This window comes from Felis catus, chromosome C2 (genome assembly GCF_018350175.1).
Source record: "Felis catus isolate Fca126 chromosome C2, F.catus_Fca126_mat1.0, whole genome shotgun sequence".
NCBI lineage: Eukaryota > Metazoa > Chordata > Mammalia > Carnivora > Felidae > Felis > Felis catus.
In genome coordinates this window covers 133,448,205-133,467,378 of record NC_058376.1, presented here as the reverse complement: position 1 = coordinate 133,467,378, position 19,174 = coordinate 133,448,205, and the positions used below count along the sequence as shown (strand labels likewise).

Genomic DNA, 19,174 nt, shown 5'->3' with positions numbered 1-19,174 from the left:
CAACCGTAAACTTCCATTCTAGTAGCACTGTTCTTATTTCATTACAGATTTTACAGTATTATTAACAAAATAATAATTAACCCCCCGATGCTTACTCTTTGCCAACACTGTTAGGCACTCTACGTGCGTTCTTTGGATTTAATCCACATGAGAGGCAAGTACTATTCTTATCTGCATGTTAGCCTTGAGGAAACTGAAGCTTAGTGAGGTTAAGTAACTTGCCCTAAGTTGACTTTTTCGTGTTTCCTAGATGTAGGGAAGAGACTGTGATGTTCTGGTTTTGCAAAGGAGATTACGTCTACAAGCAAAGATTTCCAAAAACGTGAGGCCATGGTATAGTAGAAAGATAAACTGGGTAGGGCACAACAGCACTGCAAGAAATGACACACTGGAATCATTTCTTTTTCTTTTCTGCTTTCTGGGTTTGGGGCAGCCAGGCCTGTATAGAGATACTAATTATTTTGGTGACAATTTACGATGTCGTCCGTTGAGTACGATTTTAGTTTTATTGGAAGAAAAGAAAGATGTTGCCAGCTGTTGAGTTTGAGGGTCTGTAGCTGAGCTGTCCTGTTCAGTGGCCACCAGATACATGTGGCTATTTGCATTTAAATGTAAAGTGAATTAAAATGAAATAAAATTGCAGTTCAGCTCCTCAGTCTCACTAGCCACATTTCCAGTACTGTAGAGCCACACGTGGTTATTGGCATTGGAGTTGGATAGTGCAGAGGTGGAGTATTTTCACCATGGCTGAAAGCCCTATTTGATAGTGCTGCTCTACAGTAAGCATTTCTCCCTTTTCCTTTAGTTGAAGAGTTGGCAACACCCTTGGCTAAGGCTTAGGCTATTTTTCACTGACAAAGAGATAAATTTAGCCAGACATTTCTTTTATGTTTACCTTTTAAAGGTTTTGCATGTGTGTGATCTTTTTTCCCATTCACATTCAGTTTTCGACATAAATTTGAGTTTCCCTTTTCTCCTGGCCCCCCAAAGGGGCTTTCATTATTATCATTGCATATTTTACTAGGATGCTTTCTGTGAAAAGATCCGTACAGCAAGCAAGTGATGGCCACTGCTTGAGCCTTGTTAATTCCTTGCTCTCCAAATAAGAATTCGGTTGAGCTTTTAAATATGCATTTGTGTGACTTACTCCCCACCTGGGCTGAATTCAGGAAGAAGAATCGGCTCTCAGCGGGGCCAGAACCAAAGAGCTAGAAAATCAGGTCACATTCTACGCAAGATGGCTACCTGCCAAGACTGAGATGGAGGAGACACTGTTTGGGGGTACTGAGGGCTTTGCTTTGGAGTTCTCCTGGGTCTGACTGCCTTTGTGGCATAGGGAGTGCTGGAGAGGGCCCGGCAGCTTCCGTGTCCTGGTTGCACCAGACGATGAGGGGGATAGTGCCCTGGCTTGCCCTTCTTCTGTGATTCAAAGGAGAGGGGACTCTAGCCCTCAGGTGTCATGGGGCACCAAGGTGAGCCAGTGGTAGAAAGTCCACATCAGCTGTGTGTTGCCTCCCTCGTCTGATACTGACCAACTCTTAAGTTACATTACCGTATTGGATGTTTTCACACTTTTTCAACCAGGAAACCATCTGGCTTTTATAACTAAAATGTCCCCTTTTGTTGTTCTGTAGGCAGACCCCCTTGATGGTGAGCATTTATTTTTCGCAGAGGATTTTTAGCTTCCGTGTGTGTGTGTGTGTGTGTGTGTGTGTGTGTGTGTGTGTGTGTGTTGAAATTTCCTACTTTGTATTTCATCTTGAGGAATTGCGGATTCCTGAGGAATCCTTCAAGTTTTATGGAATGGCTGCCAAATTACTAAGTTTGAAGAAATTATTATAGTAGACCTCATCCATAAAGATGGATAAGAAAAGAGTTGGTTAGGGGTGCCTGGGTGGCTCTGTCTGTTAAGCGCGTGACTTCAGCTCAGGTCATGATCTCACGGTTAGTGGGTTCGAGCCCCACATCGGGCTCTGTGCTAACAGGTCAGAGCCTGGAGCCTGCTTCGGATTCTGTCTCTCTCTGCCCCTCCCCTGTTTGCACTCTGTCTCTGTCTCTCAAGAATGAATAAACATTAAAAAAATTTTTAAAAAGGAGAAGAGTTGGCTAATCACAGAGGGCGGTTAATGGAATGTGACTGAATCATGTATTACCAAATTTCAGAAATACCAAGTACAAGAAATCAGATTGTTCATGTAAACACTTCTGTAATTTAGAGAGGGCTTTTGGAATTTTTCCACTTTCTCGGAACACTGTATAAGCACCCTTTGCGGTGAGGTGTAATTTTGGCCATAGGCAGGTCAAAAGGAATCTTTTCAAAGGATAACAACTGATACCAGTAATAATATTAATAATGGTTAACATTTATACTGCCTTTTCGATGTGTCTGAGCTCTTCTAAGTCCTGTTCAATATTAACTTATTTACCCTGCCAGTGGATTGTGTGTATATCCCCATATTATAACTGGGAAACCTGAAGTTGAGTGGCTTCCTCAAGGTTACCTAGTTAGCAAGTAAAGACTGGGATTTGAACCCAGGCAGTCTGGCTCCAGACCGTGTGCACCCAACCCCTGTACTATGTTTTGAAGAAGGTGAACTTGATGGGAGTGCAAGCTGGTGCAACCACTCTGGAAAACAGTATGGAGGTTCCTCAAAAAACTAAAAACAGAACTACCCTACGACCCAGCAATTGCACTACTAGGCATTTATCCACGAGATACAGGCGTGCTGTTTCGAAGGGACACATGCACCCCCATGTTTATAGCAGCACAATCAACAATAGCCAAAGTATGGAAAGAGTCCAAATGTCCCTAGATGGATGAATAAAGAAGATATACACACACACACACACACACACACACACACACACACACACACACACACAATGGAGTATTACTCAGCAATCAAAAAGAATGAAATCTTGCCATTTGCAACTATGTGGATGGAACTGGAGGGTATTATGCTAAGCAAAATTAGTCAGAGAAAGACAAATATCATATGACTTCACTCATATGAGGACTTTAAGAGAGAAAACAAATGAACATAAGGGAAGGGAAACAAAAATAATATAAAAGCAGGGAGGGGGACAAAGCATAAGAGACTCATAAATATGGAGAACAAACAGAGGGTTACTGGAGGGGGTGTGGGTGGGGGGATGGGCTAAATGGGTAAGGGGCATTAAGGAATCTACTCCTGAAATCATTGTTTCACCATACACTAATGTGAATGTAAATTTAAAAAAATAAAACTAAAAAAAAAAAAAAAAAGAAGGTGAACTTGAGAGAGACATGCAGATATTCCAAATATTCCATCCTTTACCAGATGATAAGTGTCTGTCCTAGTCTTAAAGGATGTTGGCTTAGTAGATACTTATTGTGCATCTGTTGGAGCAGGGCCTTGGGATAGCTGCTGTTGGGGATGAAGAAGAGATGATTGCTCCCTTTGGGAAGTTGGATGTCACATGGACAGATGAGCCATTACCGAAAGCTCCAGATCTCTCCCTTGAGCTCGGGACTGGTCCCTGCAGCTGCCTACCCCACACCTCTACCCAGTGGAGTTAACACATCTAAAACAAGCCCGTGTCTTCCTCCCATAGCCATCCCCAGATCAGAAGGGGCCCCTGCAGCCTTCCAGTTGCTCAGGTCATACATAGGCCCTAGAGGTGGCTTGGATGCCTTCTTTTTCTTATGCCCTATTTCTAAACTACCAATAAGTCCCATTTTCTACATTCAAAATATATCCAGAATTTGATTGTTGCTCATACACCATCATCATCTGGTCTGTCCATTTCCACCATCAGTCATGGCCAGAGTGATCGTGTCTCCCTTGGCTTGAAACCCTCAAGGGGATCCCATCTCAGGGAGTCTTTACCCCCACCTGCATAGCCCACACAACCTGCCTTCCCAGGGCTCTCTGATTTCATGTGCCACCAGCAGCCACCCCCTCCCACCTTCCCCAGGCAGGTCCTGGAACCTTGCACTTGCCACCCCCTTGCCTGGTACACCATCCCCTTTATCCCATGGTCTCTTTAGGACTCGCTTAACATCATTTTTTGGGTAAGGCCGTCCCTGATCATCCTGTTTTTAAAAATTGCATCTTGGGGCGCCTGGGTGGCGCAGTCGGTTAAGCATCTGACTTCAGCCAGGTCACAATCTCGCGGTCCGTGAGTTCGAGCCCCGCGTCAGGCTCTGGGCTGATGGCTCAGAGCCTGGAGCCTGTTTCTAATTCTGTGTCTCCCTCTCTCTCTGCCCCTCCCCCGTTCATGCTCTGTCTCTCTCTGTCCCAAAAATAAATAAACGTTGAAAAAAAAAATTAAAAAAAAAATTGCATCTTCCCCCGTGCTTGCTATCCCTCCTCCCTGCCTTATTTTTCTTTATTTGATGTAGTTTTTAAAAATTTTTTCTTCCTTTTTTTAATAAATTTTTTAATATTTATTTATTTTTGAGAGAGAGAGAGAGAGAGAGAGAGAGAGAACAGGGGAGGGGCAGAGAGCAAGGGAGACACAGAATCTGAAGCAGGTTCCAGGCTCTGAGTTGTGAGCACAGAGCCTGATGTGAGGCTCAAACTGGGGAACTGTGAGATTGTGACCTGAGCTGAAGTCAGATGCTTAACCAACTGAGCCACCCAGGCACCCCTAAAATTTTTTTCTTAATGTTAATTTATTTTGAGAGAGAGAGAGAGAGTACATGAGCAGGGGTGGGCAGAGAGAGAGAGGAAGAGAGAGAATCCCAAGCAGGCTTTGTGCCATCAGTACAGAACCTGATGTGGGGCTTGATCTCATGAACTGTGAGATCATGACCTGCACCAAAACCATGAGTCAGATTCTTAACCACCCAGGCACACCTAACATACTTTTAAAATTGAATTTCATGTATTATTTTTATTTGTATATTGTCTGTTTCTCTGCTCCTGAAGGTAAGGTCCTTCATGAGGGCAGCGTTGTCCCTTTTTTTTTTTTAATGTCTTTTGTATGGCTTTAGTATCCTCAGCATTTGGAATGGTGCTTTGCGTGTAGTAAGTGCTTTAATAAAGGAGGATGTGATGGGTAATTTTATGTGTCATCTTGGCTAGGCTATGGTACCCAGTTTTTGGTCAAACGTGTAGGTGTTGCTGTGGGCCATGTTTCTTTCTTAATGTGATTAACATTTAAAGCAAAAGACTTTGGGTAAAGTAGATTATTCTCCATAATGTGGGTGGGCCTCACCCAGTCAGTTGAAGGACTTAAGAGAAACGTCTAAAATCTCCCGAGAAGGAAGGAATCCTGCTTCTGGACTGCTTGACTCAAGACTGTAACATCAACTGTTCTCTAGGTCTCTGGCCTGCTGGCCTGCCCTGCAGATTTCAGACTTGCCAATTCCCACAATCACCTGAGGGTCAGTTTCTTAAAACACATCTGCCCTGCCTTCTCTCTCTCTCTCTCTCTCTCTCTCCCTCCCCCTCCACACACACACACACACACACACACACACACACACACACACACACGCTATCCTGTTGGTTCTGTTTCTATGGAGAGCCCTAAGACAGAGGGTCGAGATGGAAAGGAAAAGAGTGTCAGGGGGAGGTTCCACTGGAGGTAAAGGAATGGTATCTGGAGAATGTTCAGTGTATACAAAAGGTAGCACTGGCCCCGTATAACCTGACCCCATGGTACTTGAAGAGGAACAACCAGGGACTGGGGAGGGGAAGGAGGTTAGGGGTGAGGTTGAGGCTAAGGACTCCAGGCTGGGCAGTATATGTTTCTTATGCTCTGTGAGCCACTTGTAGGGCGCAGAATGGTTGCTCTAGCATTAGCCCAGGATAAGAATTAGTGGATGAGAGACCAAGGAAGTCCTCCGACCATCCTCAGGGTGGGCGGGTCGGCGCAGAGAATGAGGTGGTGGAGTGAAAGGCTTCCGCCAGCACTCAGCTCCAGGCCGGCTGTGGCAGTGAGGACAGTGGCAGGAGCAGGCTGCTGCCTGGTGTTTTGAGCCTGGATGTTATGAGGACAGGGGAACTCCCCACAGACGCAAGAAACCTAGGAGAGAGAACAGGCCTTGATGGGCAAGGCGTCGAGTTCCCTGTGGAGCATATTCATTGAGAGTGTTGGCAAAGTTCTAGGTTGAGGTACCGAAACAGGTCCTTGGGCATGTTCACCTGGAGTTCACCAGGCTGGGAGGGAGACTGGAAGGTTTTTGCCCAGAGCAGGTAAAGCAAGGCCCACGAGAGGGGTATGCGGGCTAAGGCAGAGACGACAGCATTTATGTGACTTTTTTGAGCATATACAACACTACCACGTATTAGAGGTTCCCAAACTCTGTACTGAAGCACCCCCAAGGCACCACAGCAAACCAGCGAGGGTGGGGCAAAAGGGCTTTTTACTCTTAATGAGGGGAACAGAGTGGCACTCGACATGTTAGATAGCACACTAACTACTGTCTGTGGGTAGTTTACAGTATGAGGTTAGACAGCACCGCATTCCTTTTGATGATGTCCTATCTCTACAAAGCTGCGTGTTGGTGGTTGCTAAGAAACCGCTTTGTGGCACAGGCAAATGAAGATGGTGGTGTCCAGTGTGATTACAGGGTTTGAGAGGTCGTGTGGTGCCCGAGAGATGCACACATCCCATGAGTAAGTCATTGTGATAACTTAGGAATGAAAGAAAAAGGTTCATTCTTACAGTTTTTGTGTGCTGCTTTTTTTTTTTTTCCCCAAAAAGCTAATAAGTTGTTTGGACATGAATAAGTATTATGTTGTTTGCACCTAACTACCTCGTAAGTGGAACTGTAAGTATTACTTTTAGCTGGGGGGGGGGGGGGGGGTTGCCGTGGAAAACATACGGAGACGCTAAAGGTGCCATGAAACGGGAAAGTCTCAGAACCTCTGCCATGTATTGTTGTGGGTGTTTCAGGAAAAGCAGAGTTAGAAGAGGGGAGAAAGGAGGGGCATGGGGACCGCATTTCAAAAGTCCCATTTCTGGGGCACTCGGGTGGCTCAGTCGGTTAAGTGTCTGACTTCGGCTCAGGTCATGATCTTACAGTTAGTTGGGTTCCTGAGTTCCAGCCCTGCATTGGGCTCCCGGCTGTCAGCCCTAGAGCCGGCTTTGGATCCTCTGTCCTCCTCTCTCTCTGCCCCTCCCACACTCATGCACGTGCTTTCTTTCTCTCTCTCTTTCTCAAAAAAGATCTCATTTCTTCAAAAATAAAAGATGTGAAGTAAATAAAGTAAAATGTAAGCGTTTGTTAAATCTTGGTGCTGGCTACAGAGATGTCTCATTTTGTTATCTTCATCTATATGTCCGAAGTGGTTTATACTGAAATTGATTTTAAGAGAGTGAGACAGAATGAGGGCTGGGGATAGAAATTTAGGGGTGTGCCTGTGTTTGGGAGGACAGCAGTGAGGCTGGGAAGAGGGCATCGGAGGTACAAAGAGGTTCAGGAGATGGAGATGTGGAATCAAGGGGGTCAGCAGGGCCATGTTTTCGACTGGGGTTCTCAGCCGTGGCCAAGAGGCTTAAGGATTCTGGGCCTGGCTGAGGCTGGGGTGAAGGAGACTGGAGAGGGTTCGGGGTGAGGAAAACCGGACTTGTTCCCAGCTTGTTGATTCTCACCTCTGGCTGCCGGTTAGAATCCCTTAGAGTTTTCTGCCGGGGAAACCCATTGCCCAGGGCTTCTCAAACTTTAACTGCAGCTCAGAAGTTAATGAATCACTTGTCATTGAAATGTAGATTCTGGTTCTGCAGGCCTGGGATTCTGGATTTCTCATAGGTTCCGGGAAATCCTGGTGCTGCTGGGTCAAGTGCTCCACACTTGGAGCAGCAGGTTCTTCTGGGAGGGAGCCGTGCTGAGTGAAGAAGGGTGTTTGTGATGGGGACTGCGGAGGGCAGAAAGGTGGTCTGGATCAGACCCAGACTGAGGTGTGTGGGTGGGGGATGGTAAGCAAGTGTTTTCCTTTGACGATGTGAATACTCTTTGTATTCCTTATCTTTTGCTATATAACAAATTACTCCCAGACTTGGCAGCCAAAAACATCAATAAACATTTATTATCTCACAGGGTTTCTGTGGGTTAGAAATCCAGAAGCAGCTGAGCTGGGTGGTTCTGACTTGGGGTGTCTCATGGGGTTATGGTCAAGATGTGGGCTGGGCTGGAGGCCATTCTGGGACTGAAGGTTGAGTTAGTGCTGGCTCTTGGGTGGAGGCCTCAGTTCCCTGTCCTGGGACTTCTCCATAGGGTTATTAGAGTGTCCTCATACTGTGGCAGCTGGCTGTCCCCAGAGTGAGGGATCCAAGAAAGGGTAAGGTAGAACCCACAACACTGTAACCCAGCCTTGGAAACCACACTCATCATTTCTGCAGTGCCCTCCTGGCTACACGGGTCAGCCCTAGTCACTGTGGGTGGGGACCACTCGTGAATGCCGGGAGGATTATTCAGGGTCATCTTGGAACCTCTTATTGTTTTCAATGAGGAAAATAATGTGTATGCAGCACAGAAAACTTGAAAAATATACAGAACCATAAAGAATGTCACCCATAATCCCATGACCCCGGGGACATTTCTGGGAACGTTGTGGTCTGTGTCTTACCAGTTAAAAAAATAAGGTGGAGAGGCGTCTGGGTGGCTCGGTCGGTTAAGCGTCAGACTTCAGGTCAGGTCATAATCTTGCGGTCCATGAGTTCGAGCCCCGCATGGAGCTCTGTGCTGACAGCTTGGAAGCCTGGATCCTTCTTCGGATTCTGTGTCTCCCTCTGTCTCTGCCCCTCCCTCCCTCACACACTCGGTCTCTCTCTCAAAAATAAATAAACATTAAAAAAAATTTTTTTTAAGGTGGAGACATATATATGTACATATCTATATATTAATATATATTATAACATAGATAACATATATTTATACACACCCACACCTAGAAGAAGTGGTACCATGGAAATAATACTGTTTCATATAGATTATTCTTTATATTTGGCATCCAATCAGGAACACTTTGAACAGGTACATTTTTCTATTGAAGTATAGTTGGCATACAGTGTTGTATTATTTTCTGGTGTGCAACATACTGATTCTACAACTCTAGACATTACTCAGTGCTCATCACAATACGTGTAGTCCCCATACAGTGTTATCGACTGTATTCTGTACTGTATGTTTCATCCTGCCTTTTTTGCTCTATAACTGGGAGTTCGTACCTCTTAACCTCCTTCACCTATTTCGCCCATCCCTCAACGAGTAAATTATAGTTATCCTTGGGTTTCTGTCGTAGACTGTATTTCTAGGGTATCAAGATTTGAGACCCTCTGAATTTTCAAGTTTCCATTTACATTTCTGGGGCGAGAGAGATGTTCCTGTCATGTAAAAATGTCTTAATTTGGATCATCAGTTCTTACTCTGAGTGACTGAGTGATGTAATAAACATGCTTGAGGCTTCAAATACGGGATTTGAGTGTGGAAATAAAAAATGAGTTTGCCAGCTGACCCAGCATCATTGCATGTAATTGCCCCATCTCTGGTTGCTTGTCATGAGCTGTTGGCAATTGTAAAAATTAGCTTTACGGTCCTGCCACAGATTAGCGGCAAGTGTGGTAAATGAGGGCTCACTCTTAATGAAACTAATTTGTATTTGAAAATATAACTACATTTATTGCCCCATTATTTAAATGCATGTACACCAGTTGATGGTAAAAATGAACCTTTAAACTGAGGTTTTAGAAACCCTCACTGAAAAATAATCTTTTAAGGTGGTGATTCTTTTTTTTTTTTTTAATTTTTGTTTTAGAGTTTATTTAAAAAAAAATTTTTTTTTACATTTATTTACTTTTTGAGAGACAGAGAGACAGAGCACAAGTTGGGGAGGGGCAGAGAGAGAAGGAGACACAGAATCCCAAGCAGGCTCCAGGCTCTGAGCTGTCAACACAGAGCCTGACATGGGGCTTGAACTCACAAACGGTGAGATCATGACCTGAGCCGAAGTCGGACGCTTAACTGACTGAGCCACCCAGGTGGTGCCCCTTTGGAGTTTATTTTTGAGAGAGAGAGAGAGAGAGAGAGAGAGTGTAAATGGGAGAGGGGTGGAGAGAGAGATGGAGACACAGAATCTGAAGCAGGCCCCAGGCTCTGAGCTGTGAGCACAGAGCCTGACGTGGGGCCCGAGCTCGGGAACAGCAAGATCATGACCTAGGCTGAACTCGGACGCTTAACCAACCGAGCCACCCAGGTACCCCAAGGTGGTGATTTTTCTTGAAGTGGTTTTCTAGTTGTTTTATGGGCATGTTGGAAAGCATTTCAGAAACAAATTAGAAATACTTTAAAAGTCTTAAGATTTTAACATTTAAAATGACACAGGGTATCATGCCCCATTGCTGATCAGCTTTTTCTGGAACCAAGTCTGTGGCGATGTACTCTCTGTTTTAAAAAAATTTTTTTTAACGTTTATTTATTTTTGAGACAGAGAGAGACAGAGCATGAACAGGGGAGGGGAAGAGAGAGAGGAAGACACAGAATCCGAAACAGGCTCCAGGCTCCGAGCTGTCAGCACAGAGCCCGACGCGGGGCTCGAACTCACGGACCGTGAGATCATGACCTGAGCCGAAGTCGGACGCTTAACTGACCAAGCCACCCAGGCGCCCCTGTATTCTCTGTTTTATATCACAGAGATTTTCGGTGAATGTCCCGCACTCTGCCCAGACTTCCAGAACAGCCAGCCCGCTGCACCATGTGCTCTGTTCATTGTCTTTCTACTCATTTTACCTCTGATCTCCTTGAGAGCGGGGCCTGGTCTTCCCATTTTTATATTTCCTAATTGAGGGCCAGATTCAAAGCAGACCTTAATAAACGCGTGATGAATGAATGCATGCACATACTCATGAACTTGGAAAAGTTCCCTCCCTCATGGAGCTGACAGTTTCTGCATGAAGCTGGCCTCCCATGTGTCAAAGGCACACCTCATGCTGGGTTTGATCCGGAAAGCGTTGGTTTTCCAGAGTGTCACCATTTGAGGGATCTCTGCTTTCTGGTCATTTGCAATGTCTAATGTCCTCTCCTTGCAGTCTAGGATCTCAACCTCCCAGTGATTACCTTACTTTCCTCCATAATCAGCAGCCAGTTCTTAATTACTTTTAGTCAATTTCTGCTTGAGAACTGTATGTTTATTTTGGCTCTTTCCCCACTGTCTCGCCACAGGAATGGGGAAAGACTTCTCTTTGCTTTACCTTTGAAGAGCTTTTGGAAGGTTTTTCTTGGTACTTTCTTTGATGCTTGAGAGACCCATACTCATAGGTGCAGGGATGTCTCCCGGGAAGACAAAGGTGGAAACAAAAGAAAAAAATCTCCTGTATGACTGTCATATAATCAAAGCTGGTCAGTGATCCACTCACACATGAAATGACTAACTTGATTCATGTGACTGTAGGAATATGGAAGGGTGGAGTTGTGGGGGCTGAATGGACCACAGATAAAGTACCGGGAGAATCTCATCACACATAAGTGATTTTTAGCATGTGTCCTTTACAGAAATAGACAACAACAAAAGGAGAAAGAGCCAGGAATAGCACCGCTCTCACGATTCCACCCAGTGAGCTGATGCTGCAGAGTGAGCAGGAGGTAGAGGGGCTAATCTGTCAGTCTCTCAGAGGGTCTCACTTCCGCCAGGCCTCTCCTGGGGTCAGCATCTGGCCACCCTGAGTGCGGAAAGAGAAGCATCATTCATTAACAGGACCCCTGCACTTACTGCACAGCCCAGAAGTCTCACTCCTAGGTATTACCCTAGAGAGATGAAACCTTTGGTCCTCTTAAAAACCTCTGCATGAATGTTTATAGCCATTTTGTTCATAATCACCTGGAAACAACTGAAATGCCCTTCTAAGGGCAAGTGGCTAAAGCAGAACCTCTAAATGCAGGCCATCTTGACTGGTAGTCTACTGAGGAGGCAGCAGGCCATGGTCTTTTTGAACAAACTTGGTGAATGAGTTACATATTGCATGATGAATCATCCCCAGACTTAGAGGCTTGAAACAGAAACAATGGTGTATTTTGCTCAAGGATCTGCAGTTTGGGCAGAGTTTGGTGGAAACAGCTTGTCTCTGCCTCACACAGTGTCAGCGTCTTGACCGAGACAGAGGCTCAACTTCCAAGATGGCTCACCAGCAAGATGGCTGGCAAGTTGGTGCTGGCTGTCGGTTCCTCTCCAAATGGGCCTCCCTGTGGGGCTGCTTGGGCTCCCTCATGGCATGGTGGCTGGGATCCAAGAGTCGGCATCCCAAGAATCAAGAAGTATGTGCTCCTAGTTTCTGAAGGTCTGGGTCCAGAAGCTGGCACAGTGCCGTTCTGCCATATTGTATTGATCAGGCAACTGTGGAGCCCAGATTCAGGGGAGGTGACATAGACCCCACCTTTCAATGGCAGGCGTGTCAAAGGATTTGGGGGCCATATTTCAAAACCATTACACTTACCATTTACCTTCTGCCCTATTACCCTTGAGGCCGATGTGCTTCCACTGAGATGCTCCCTGAATGTCGGAGGGAATGCACAGCCACACCAGGCACCAAATGCCTGCATCTGGCAGTTCCCTCCGCTCTTCCCTCTGCCTCCAACCTCTCCCTGCCCTTAAAGGCCCATACCCATCCCTGCCCCAGGCCCCTTGTGGGATTCTAATACGAGCTTTGAAACCTCACATAGTAAACAGTACCATCAGGTGCTGTTCTATCTTATTTTTCCTCCATTGTGTGAGCTAGATTTTTCTGGTTTGAGCTATAGTAGGGACTGTAATAGATAGTTTTATTTTATTTATTTACTTTATTTTAGAGAGAGCACTCAAGCAGGGGAGAGGAGCAGAGGGAGAGGGGGAGAGAGAGAGAGAGAGAGAGAGAGAGAGAGAGAGAGAGAGAGAATCCCAAGCAGGCTCCACACTCAGGACAGAGCCCGATGTGGGGCTTGTTCTCACGACCCTGGGATCATGACTTGAACTGAAATCAAGAGTTAGATGCTCAACCTACTGAGCCATCCAGGTGCCCCACTGTAATAGAGAGTTTTAGAATGATGTGAAAATCTTCACCATTTTGACAGGGGTTGGGGGTTGGCAGAGCACAGGTGTGCTGGGTGTGAATAAGGTAGGGTCCTCAACACAAGAGAGTAAGAAAAACAAATTGACACTAAGGCTTTATTGGCTCACAACTGCTTCATACGTCTTCCTTCCCAAAGAGAGTCATACTATAAAAGCAGTTGCTTAATTGGCATTGTGCATATTCCAAAGAAATTAATCTCTAAAGTTTGAGACATTGAGGATTCACCGATATTATAGTTTTGCTGCTGGCTGGTACTGTTTATCTTTTCTGTGTCAGACCACAGAGATGATTTACCCATAGCCTTGTCATATCCTATGAGATAAGCACAGTGCCCTTTGGAGTGAATTGGGGCAGAGACCTTAAGTTGAGACAGTCTGACTGAAACCTTAAAGTTGTAAATTGGGAGAATTTTTCTGATGCTTCTTGCCATCCCCCACCTCCTTAACTTTTTCTGAGTCTTTTTACTCATCCTGGTAATTCTCTCCTCTTTTTTCTCTATTGTCAGGAAACCTGTCCTTTATAGAAGATGTTAAATCATACTAAAGTGTTAGAGGCTACCACAAGCTTAATTTGTTGCCCTTCCCATGGAGGTATTTGTGGTTTCAAAGGAGATCCTGAGGGAGAGTGATTCTAATTTCAAAGGAATGAATCTCTAATGCTAGAATTTACCTTATTAGGATAACAAGAATGGGAGGATTTTTGAGGAAGAGTTTTCTTTCTTTCTTTCTTTCTTTCTTTCTTTCTTTCTTTCTTTCTTTCTTTCTTTCTTTCTTTCTTTCTTTTCTTTTCTTTCTTTCTTTCTTTCTTTCTTTCTTTCTTTCTTTCTTTCTTTCTTTCCTTCCTTCCTTCCTTCCTTCCTTCCTTTCTTTCTTTCTTTCTTTCTTTCTTTCTTTCGGGCCCCAAACACACATTCTTTCCTAGGGAGGTACGTGTGTGAGTGACTTACTTGGTGAGTCTCTGGGTTATTTCCATGTCTGTTCTGGTGGTAACAGTGCTCATCTTGCCAGGGTTACCTGTTCCCCAGTACACGGGAGCCTTCCTGTCCACTTCTCTTCTGCTTTGCCTCAGCAGATGCCCCTTGGCTTGCTTTTTAGTCGTTACATATGCAGCCTCTGTACATATCAGCTATTATATCTGCAGAACTACAGAGTATTTTACAAGTAATCAGTTCATGCAGATTGCACATAAATCATGTCTGCTCTGGCCCTTTGGACACTAATGTTCCCTTATTAAGGCGTAAGTAAGCCTTCCTGTTCTCATCCATCCTTCCAGACTTTTTTTAATTACTGAAAAGTATAGCCTGGTTGTCACGACACCACCCTCTCCCACTCTTCCCTTCCCCCACACACTTACTGCTTTTTTGAGGTTCATTGTGTTTTTCTGGAGCTTGCCAGTTTGCCTTAGGAAGCTGGGTACCCTGTGAATGGATTAAGCTGAAGGACATTCTTATCTCTGAAAGGAAGCAGTCACCACGTTTCTGTTTGTGATATTCTTGGCCAGTTAATATTTTTGTGAAATATGTTCTAATGGCAGCTCCACTACGCCAGAGAAGGGGGAAGAATTATTGGTCATGCTCAGCGCGCAAAAGGAAAATATCTTCTGCTGAAGTCTGGGCAGTGGATGAAAAGTCATTTCGTGAATGTCATTCTGCCTAAATAAACAGAGAACTTCGTTGTTTTTAAGCCCTCGAAAGGCTGGGAGGTCAGCCCACCCTAATATGCACGTTATTCTAGCATTTCTCCATTTTCCCTTCCAACGATAGCCACAGATCTTCACTCTAACACACGTGCATTTCTGCTTCCAGTTTCTCTTGGCCTGCTATTAGTGTTCAGCCAGTCTTCATTTTGGTCTAAAACGACTCTCTAAGAGAGTGGAAGCGTCCTGTTATTTCATGTGGTTTGGTCTAAAAAAGAATGGAAGGGGGACTTTTAGATGAAGCGGATAAAAATACCACCATCTACTTTAAGAGATGTTTTATGAATATAAATTCCTGTCTAAATAATTGCTGGTGAGGGCAGAAAGGACTTCGGAGTTTAGAAATTGTACCAACAACTTCTGATCCTCTCTTAGCAACCATAGCGAAAGCGACACGTCTCTTGTTTTGTCTTTTCTTTTCAGCTGGGCTGACACCATAATGTACCACATTGCTTTTAAGATCTCATTTTTTAATCCTGTGTACAGATTATAGTGGAACTGAGGCGCTCTGAGGTATTATTTTCCTCAGGTAGGGGAAAAAGATAGAAGACAAGTAGGCTTTTGGTGTCATCACAAAAGTGCGGGATGCCTGGTAATGGTGTCCTCACAGAAAGAGAAGCCAGCCTGGGTACTGAGCACAGTTCCTCAGGTGTTCAGGTCATCCACTGAATTATACTCTAGGCGTCCTAAAGGCTGAGGTCCTTTATGTAGTCTTCAGGGAAGTACGGGGTCTTTTACACTATGGTGCTTGAAAACAAAATCTCAGAAAAAAAAAAAAAAATCACCCCCCCCCCCTTGTCCTTTTTTTTGGCTTCTGCTGCAGCTGCTGAAATGGGTTGCGGATTGAACAAGTTAGAGAAACGTGATGACAAACGGCCTGGAAATATCTATTCAACTTTAAAGAGGCCTCAGGTGGAAACCAAGATAGATGTGTCCTACGAATACCGCTTCCTGGAGTTCACTACCCTGAGTGCGGGTGAGTACAGGTGGCCTTGCCCCCCCTGGAGGTGGGTGAGCTCAGCTCAGCCCCACACCCGAGGTGTGTGTCCCCCCCCCCCCCCCACCCAGGGCAGGGCTGGTGGGGCCTGACAGGACACGCCTGGGAGGTGAGCGGGGTGAGGGGCTGTGGGGAACTTGTAAAAGTGGGCCTTTGAAAACATACTGCCTTTAGAAGTCCAGATTTGTATGTGCAGCTCTTCACTTTTGAAAAGACAGCAACTAAATTAAATTGTAACATGTTAAAACCACGTGCAAGACAAAAAGTACACACATGCTGGTGGGCCGCATTTGGCCCCTGGGCCAGCTAGTTTGCAGACTGTTTCGTAGGGAGCCATGTGGAGAAGGGAAATTTTGCCTTATCTCCTGTTGTGTCTGTCCCTCCAAAGTTACCTGCCTGCTGCCTGGCATCTTTCAAGAGTGCTTGTCCGTCTGGGCTTGGCTTTGCCTCATCCGAGCCGCAGGGCGTCCAGGTCACCTCACTAACAGTGTCCCGGTGGCTCTGGGGTGTCGGGCAAGAGGTAGCATTTTCATCCAGAGGAGTTGCTGAGCCCTGACCGTGCGCAGTGTCGGGCTGGAGCTGTGGGGCAGTTGGGCAGTGCGTCCTGATTTCCTGCAGCTTCTTACCCAGTGGGAGAGAAGACTCATACACATGAAAAACAAAACAAAACAAAACCCTCAACAGGCTATAATTGTAAGCAAGAAAATACCTAAGATATGTTTTCGGAAGAGGAGAGATCATTCTTTTGGTGTGGAGGGCAGTCCCTAGAAGTTGTGGCCAAACACAGGCACTAACTAAGGCATCTTGCCGCTTTCTCCCTGGGCTGCTGGGTACATTTTAGGCTTCTGTTAACAGAAAAGAGAATAGGTGGGGAAAGCCCTCATATTTGGGGGCTCATGTCTGGCTCTGCTGTGGAGTTGGCCTGCAGTGTGCTCTTCTGTCTCATGAACACGTGAATACCCGCCCCTCAGGGCAACTGTAGACTGGAAGAGGGAATATGCGAGAAGCTCGTAGCACAATTCTCAGCACCTAGTAGGGCAGCTGGTGTTGCCTCCACCTCTGTTCCTGCTGAGACCACCTCTGCACCGAGGCTCCCGCTGCTTCTTGAGCCCTGAGAGAGATGGGCAGCTGGGCCTCTCTGCAGGGACGTTCTGTGGGTCCCTTAGGTCCCCCAAACTGAACCCAGCATCTTCCTCATCAGATTGGCTTCCTGCTGGTGCCCTTGATGAATAATGTCACCACCATCCTCTTAAACAGTCATATTTGACACCTTAGGCATCTGTGACCATACTTTCTCCTCGCCCACCATTTCCATTGCATCACCCAAGCCTATTAAAGCTATTTCTGAAAATGCTCGTAATATAGCTAACTTAACACGAGCAAATCTGAACACAAAAGTGTTTGGAGTATTTGGTCATCCATTATTTGTTCAGTGAATATTTGAGTGCCTACAATGGTTTAGGCATTGTTGAATGATTAAGGAGAAAAGCAAAGCATGTATAGGAAAAGAGATTGCAAGGAAATACACCAACATGTTAAAAATTGTTAGGAAGCTGAGAATATGGGGTAATTCTTTTTCTCTTTTATAGACATATATATATATATATATATATATATATATATATATATGTATACACACACACACACACACATATATATATATATATATATATATATATATATATATATATATATATATTGCATCATGGTTGTATTTCTTTTATTATTAAGAAGAGTAATTTTTGCTCACAGAAACTTCCACAGACATGTGCCCTCCTCTGTGTACCTACTGCTCCATGACTTATCATCTAAGTTATCCCCTAACCTCCTGATTAGTTTCTCTGCTACCTTGTACTCTACTCAGAGCACCCACACTGCTTGCTGCATTGTGCTTTCTTTGACTGAATGACCTTTTGTTTTGTGATTATGAAATGAACATACCTCCATTATTAAAAAGTTACGAAAACACTGGACAAGTCCCAACTGATCTCCCTACGTCCACCCATGTCCCCTGCAGATCATGCCACTCTTCTGCTCAAAGCCCTGCCATGGCTCCCCCTCACCCTGAGTGGCACCAGGTACTTTCCACCCTCATTCTCCAGATGTTTGTCCTGCATGTTCTGCCATTTTGGTCTTGCTCTTTCTTGAACCCTCTAGGACTCTTTAGGGCCTTTGCACTACCTGTTTCCTCTGCCTAGAAATCCTCCCAGATATACCCTTGGCACAAACCCTTAACCTCCTTCTCTGTAAAACCCTCCCTGACCACGTGTAAAATTTCTATATATTTATAGAATATATATATACTTTACATATATATATATATATTCTATATATATTATATAGATTTCTATATAACCACCTATATATTTCTACCTAATCTCCGACTCCCATCCCTTTGCCCTCTTGATTTTCTCCATAACACTTCTTACCATCTAAAGTGCTAAATATTGGAGCACCTGGGTGGCTCAGTCGGTTAAGTGTGTGATTTTGGCTCAGGTTGTGATCTCACAGTTCTTGAGTTCAAGCCCCGTGTCAGGCTCTTTGCTGACAGCCTGGAGCCTGCTTTAGATCCTCTGTCTTTCTCTCTCTCTGCCCCTCCCCTACTTGTGCTTTGTCTCTCTCTCTCTTTCAAAAATAAATAAACATAAAAAAAATTTTAATTGCTATGTATTTTGTTTATTGTTATTTGTTTCCTTGTGGTCTGCCTTCTTTTGTTAGAAGATAGAATTCCTCTAACGAGTTCAGGATTGTGTCTGTTTTAGCCTCTGTGGTACCCTCAATACTTAGAGAACAGTGCCTGGCACATAGTAGATAATCAATAAATATTTGTTGAATGAATACTTAATGTATATTTTTGTGTCCTGCTTTTTTTTCAGCTTAACAGTGGATAGTGAGGCAGTGCCCTGTCATTCCATATGTTCTCAGAATATGATTTAAAGGCTATATATGATTTAATCACTCAGCATACCATAATTTATTTAACAGTCTTCTTTTATTGGACATTTAAGTTATTTCGGGCTTTGGGCTATTATAAATAATGCTGGCATAAGCAGTGCTATACATAAATCTTTGTGTGCATTTTTGATTATTTCCTCAGGAATTACTGAGTTGAAAGATATGAATGTCAGGACTCTTGATAAATTGCCAGATTGCCCTCTAGATAGGACCTATTTGTGTAAAACACAAATCTGATTATGCTGAGCCCTTTGGCGGGTTCCCTTGGAAAAATGCAGCGGAGATTCCGCCCGGCGCCCAGGACCTTCCTCAGCTCATCCTTGTCCTTTGTGGACCCTCCCCTACTTGGAGGACACCGGGCCTGGCCCCGCCCCCTCCCATCCCAGCTTCCGCTCCTCCAGCCTCACAGAGCCTGCCCCGCCCCTCAGCCCTTGCCAAAGTCCCACCCACCTGAAACTGTACCTCCCGACCTGCGTCCATCACAATTACTCCTCA

The 19,174-nt window shown here is 44.9% G+C and overlaps 1 protein-coding gene across 3 annotated transcripts in view; it reads left to right on the top strand.

Annotated features, from left to right (window-relative positions):
* Positions 1-19,174, top strand: part of RFTN1 (raftlin, lipid raft linker 1) — a 207,836-nt gene that overhangs the window by 4,254 nt on the left and 184,408 nt on the right. For all 3 annotated transcript variants that reach the window (XM_006936444.5, XM_045037651.1, XM_006936442.4), the window contains exon 2: positions 15,551-15,703. In XM_006936444.5, the coding sequence (XP_006936506.2) occupies positions 15,559-15,703 (145 nt within the window). In that variant the 5' untranslated portion in view covers positions 15,551-15,558. The remainder of the gene's footprint in view (positions 1-15,550; positions 15,704-19,174) is intronic.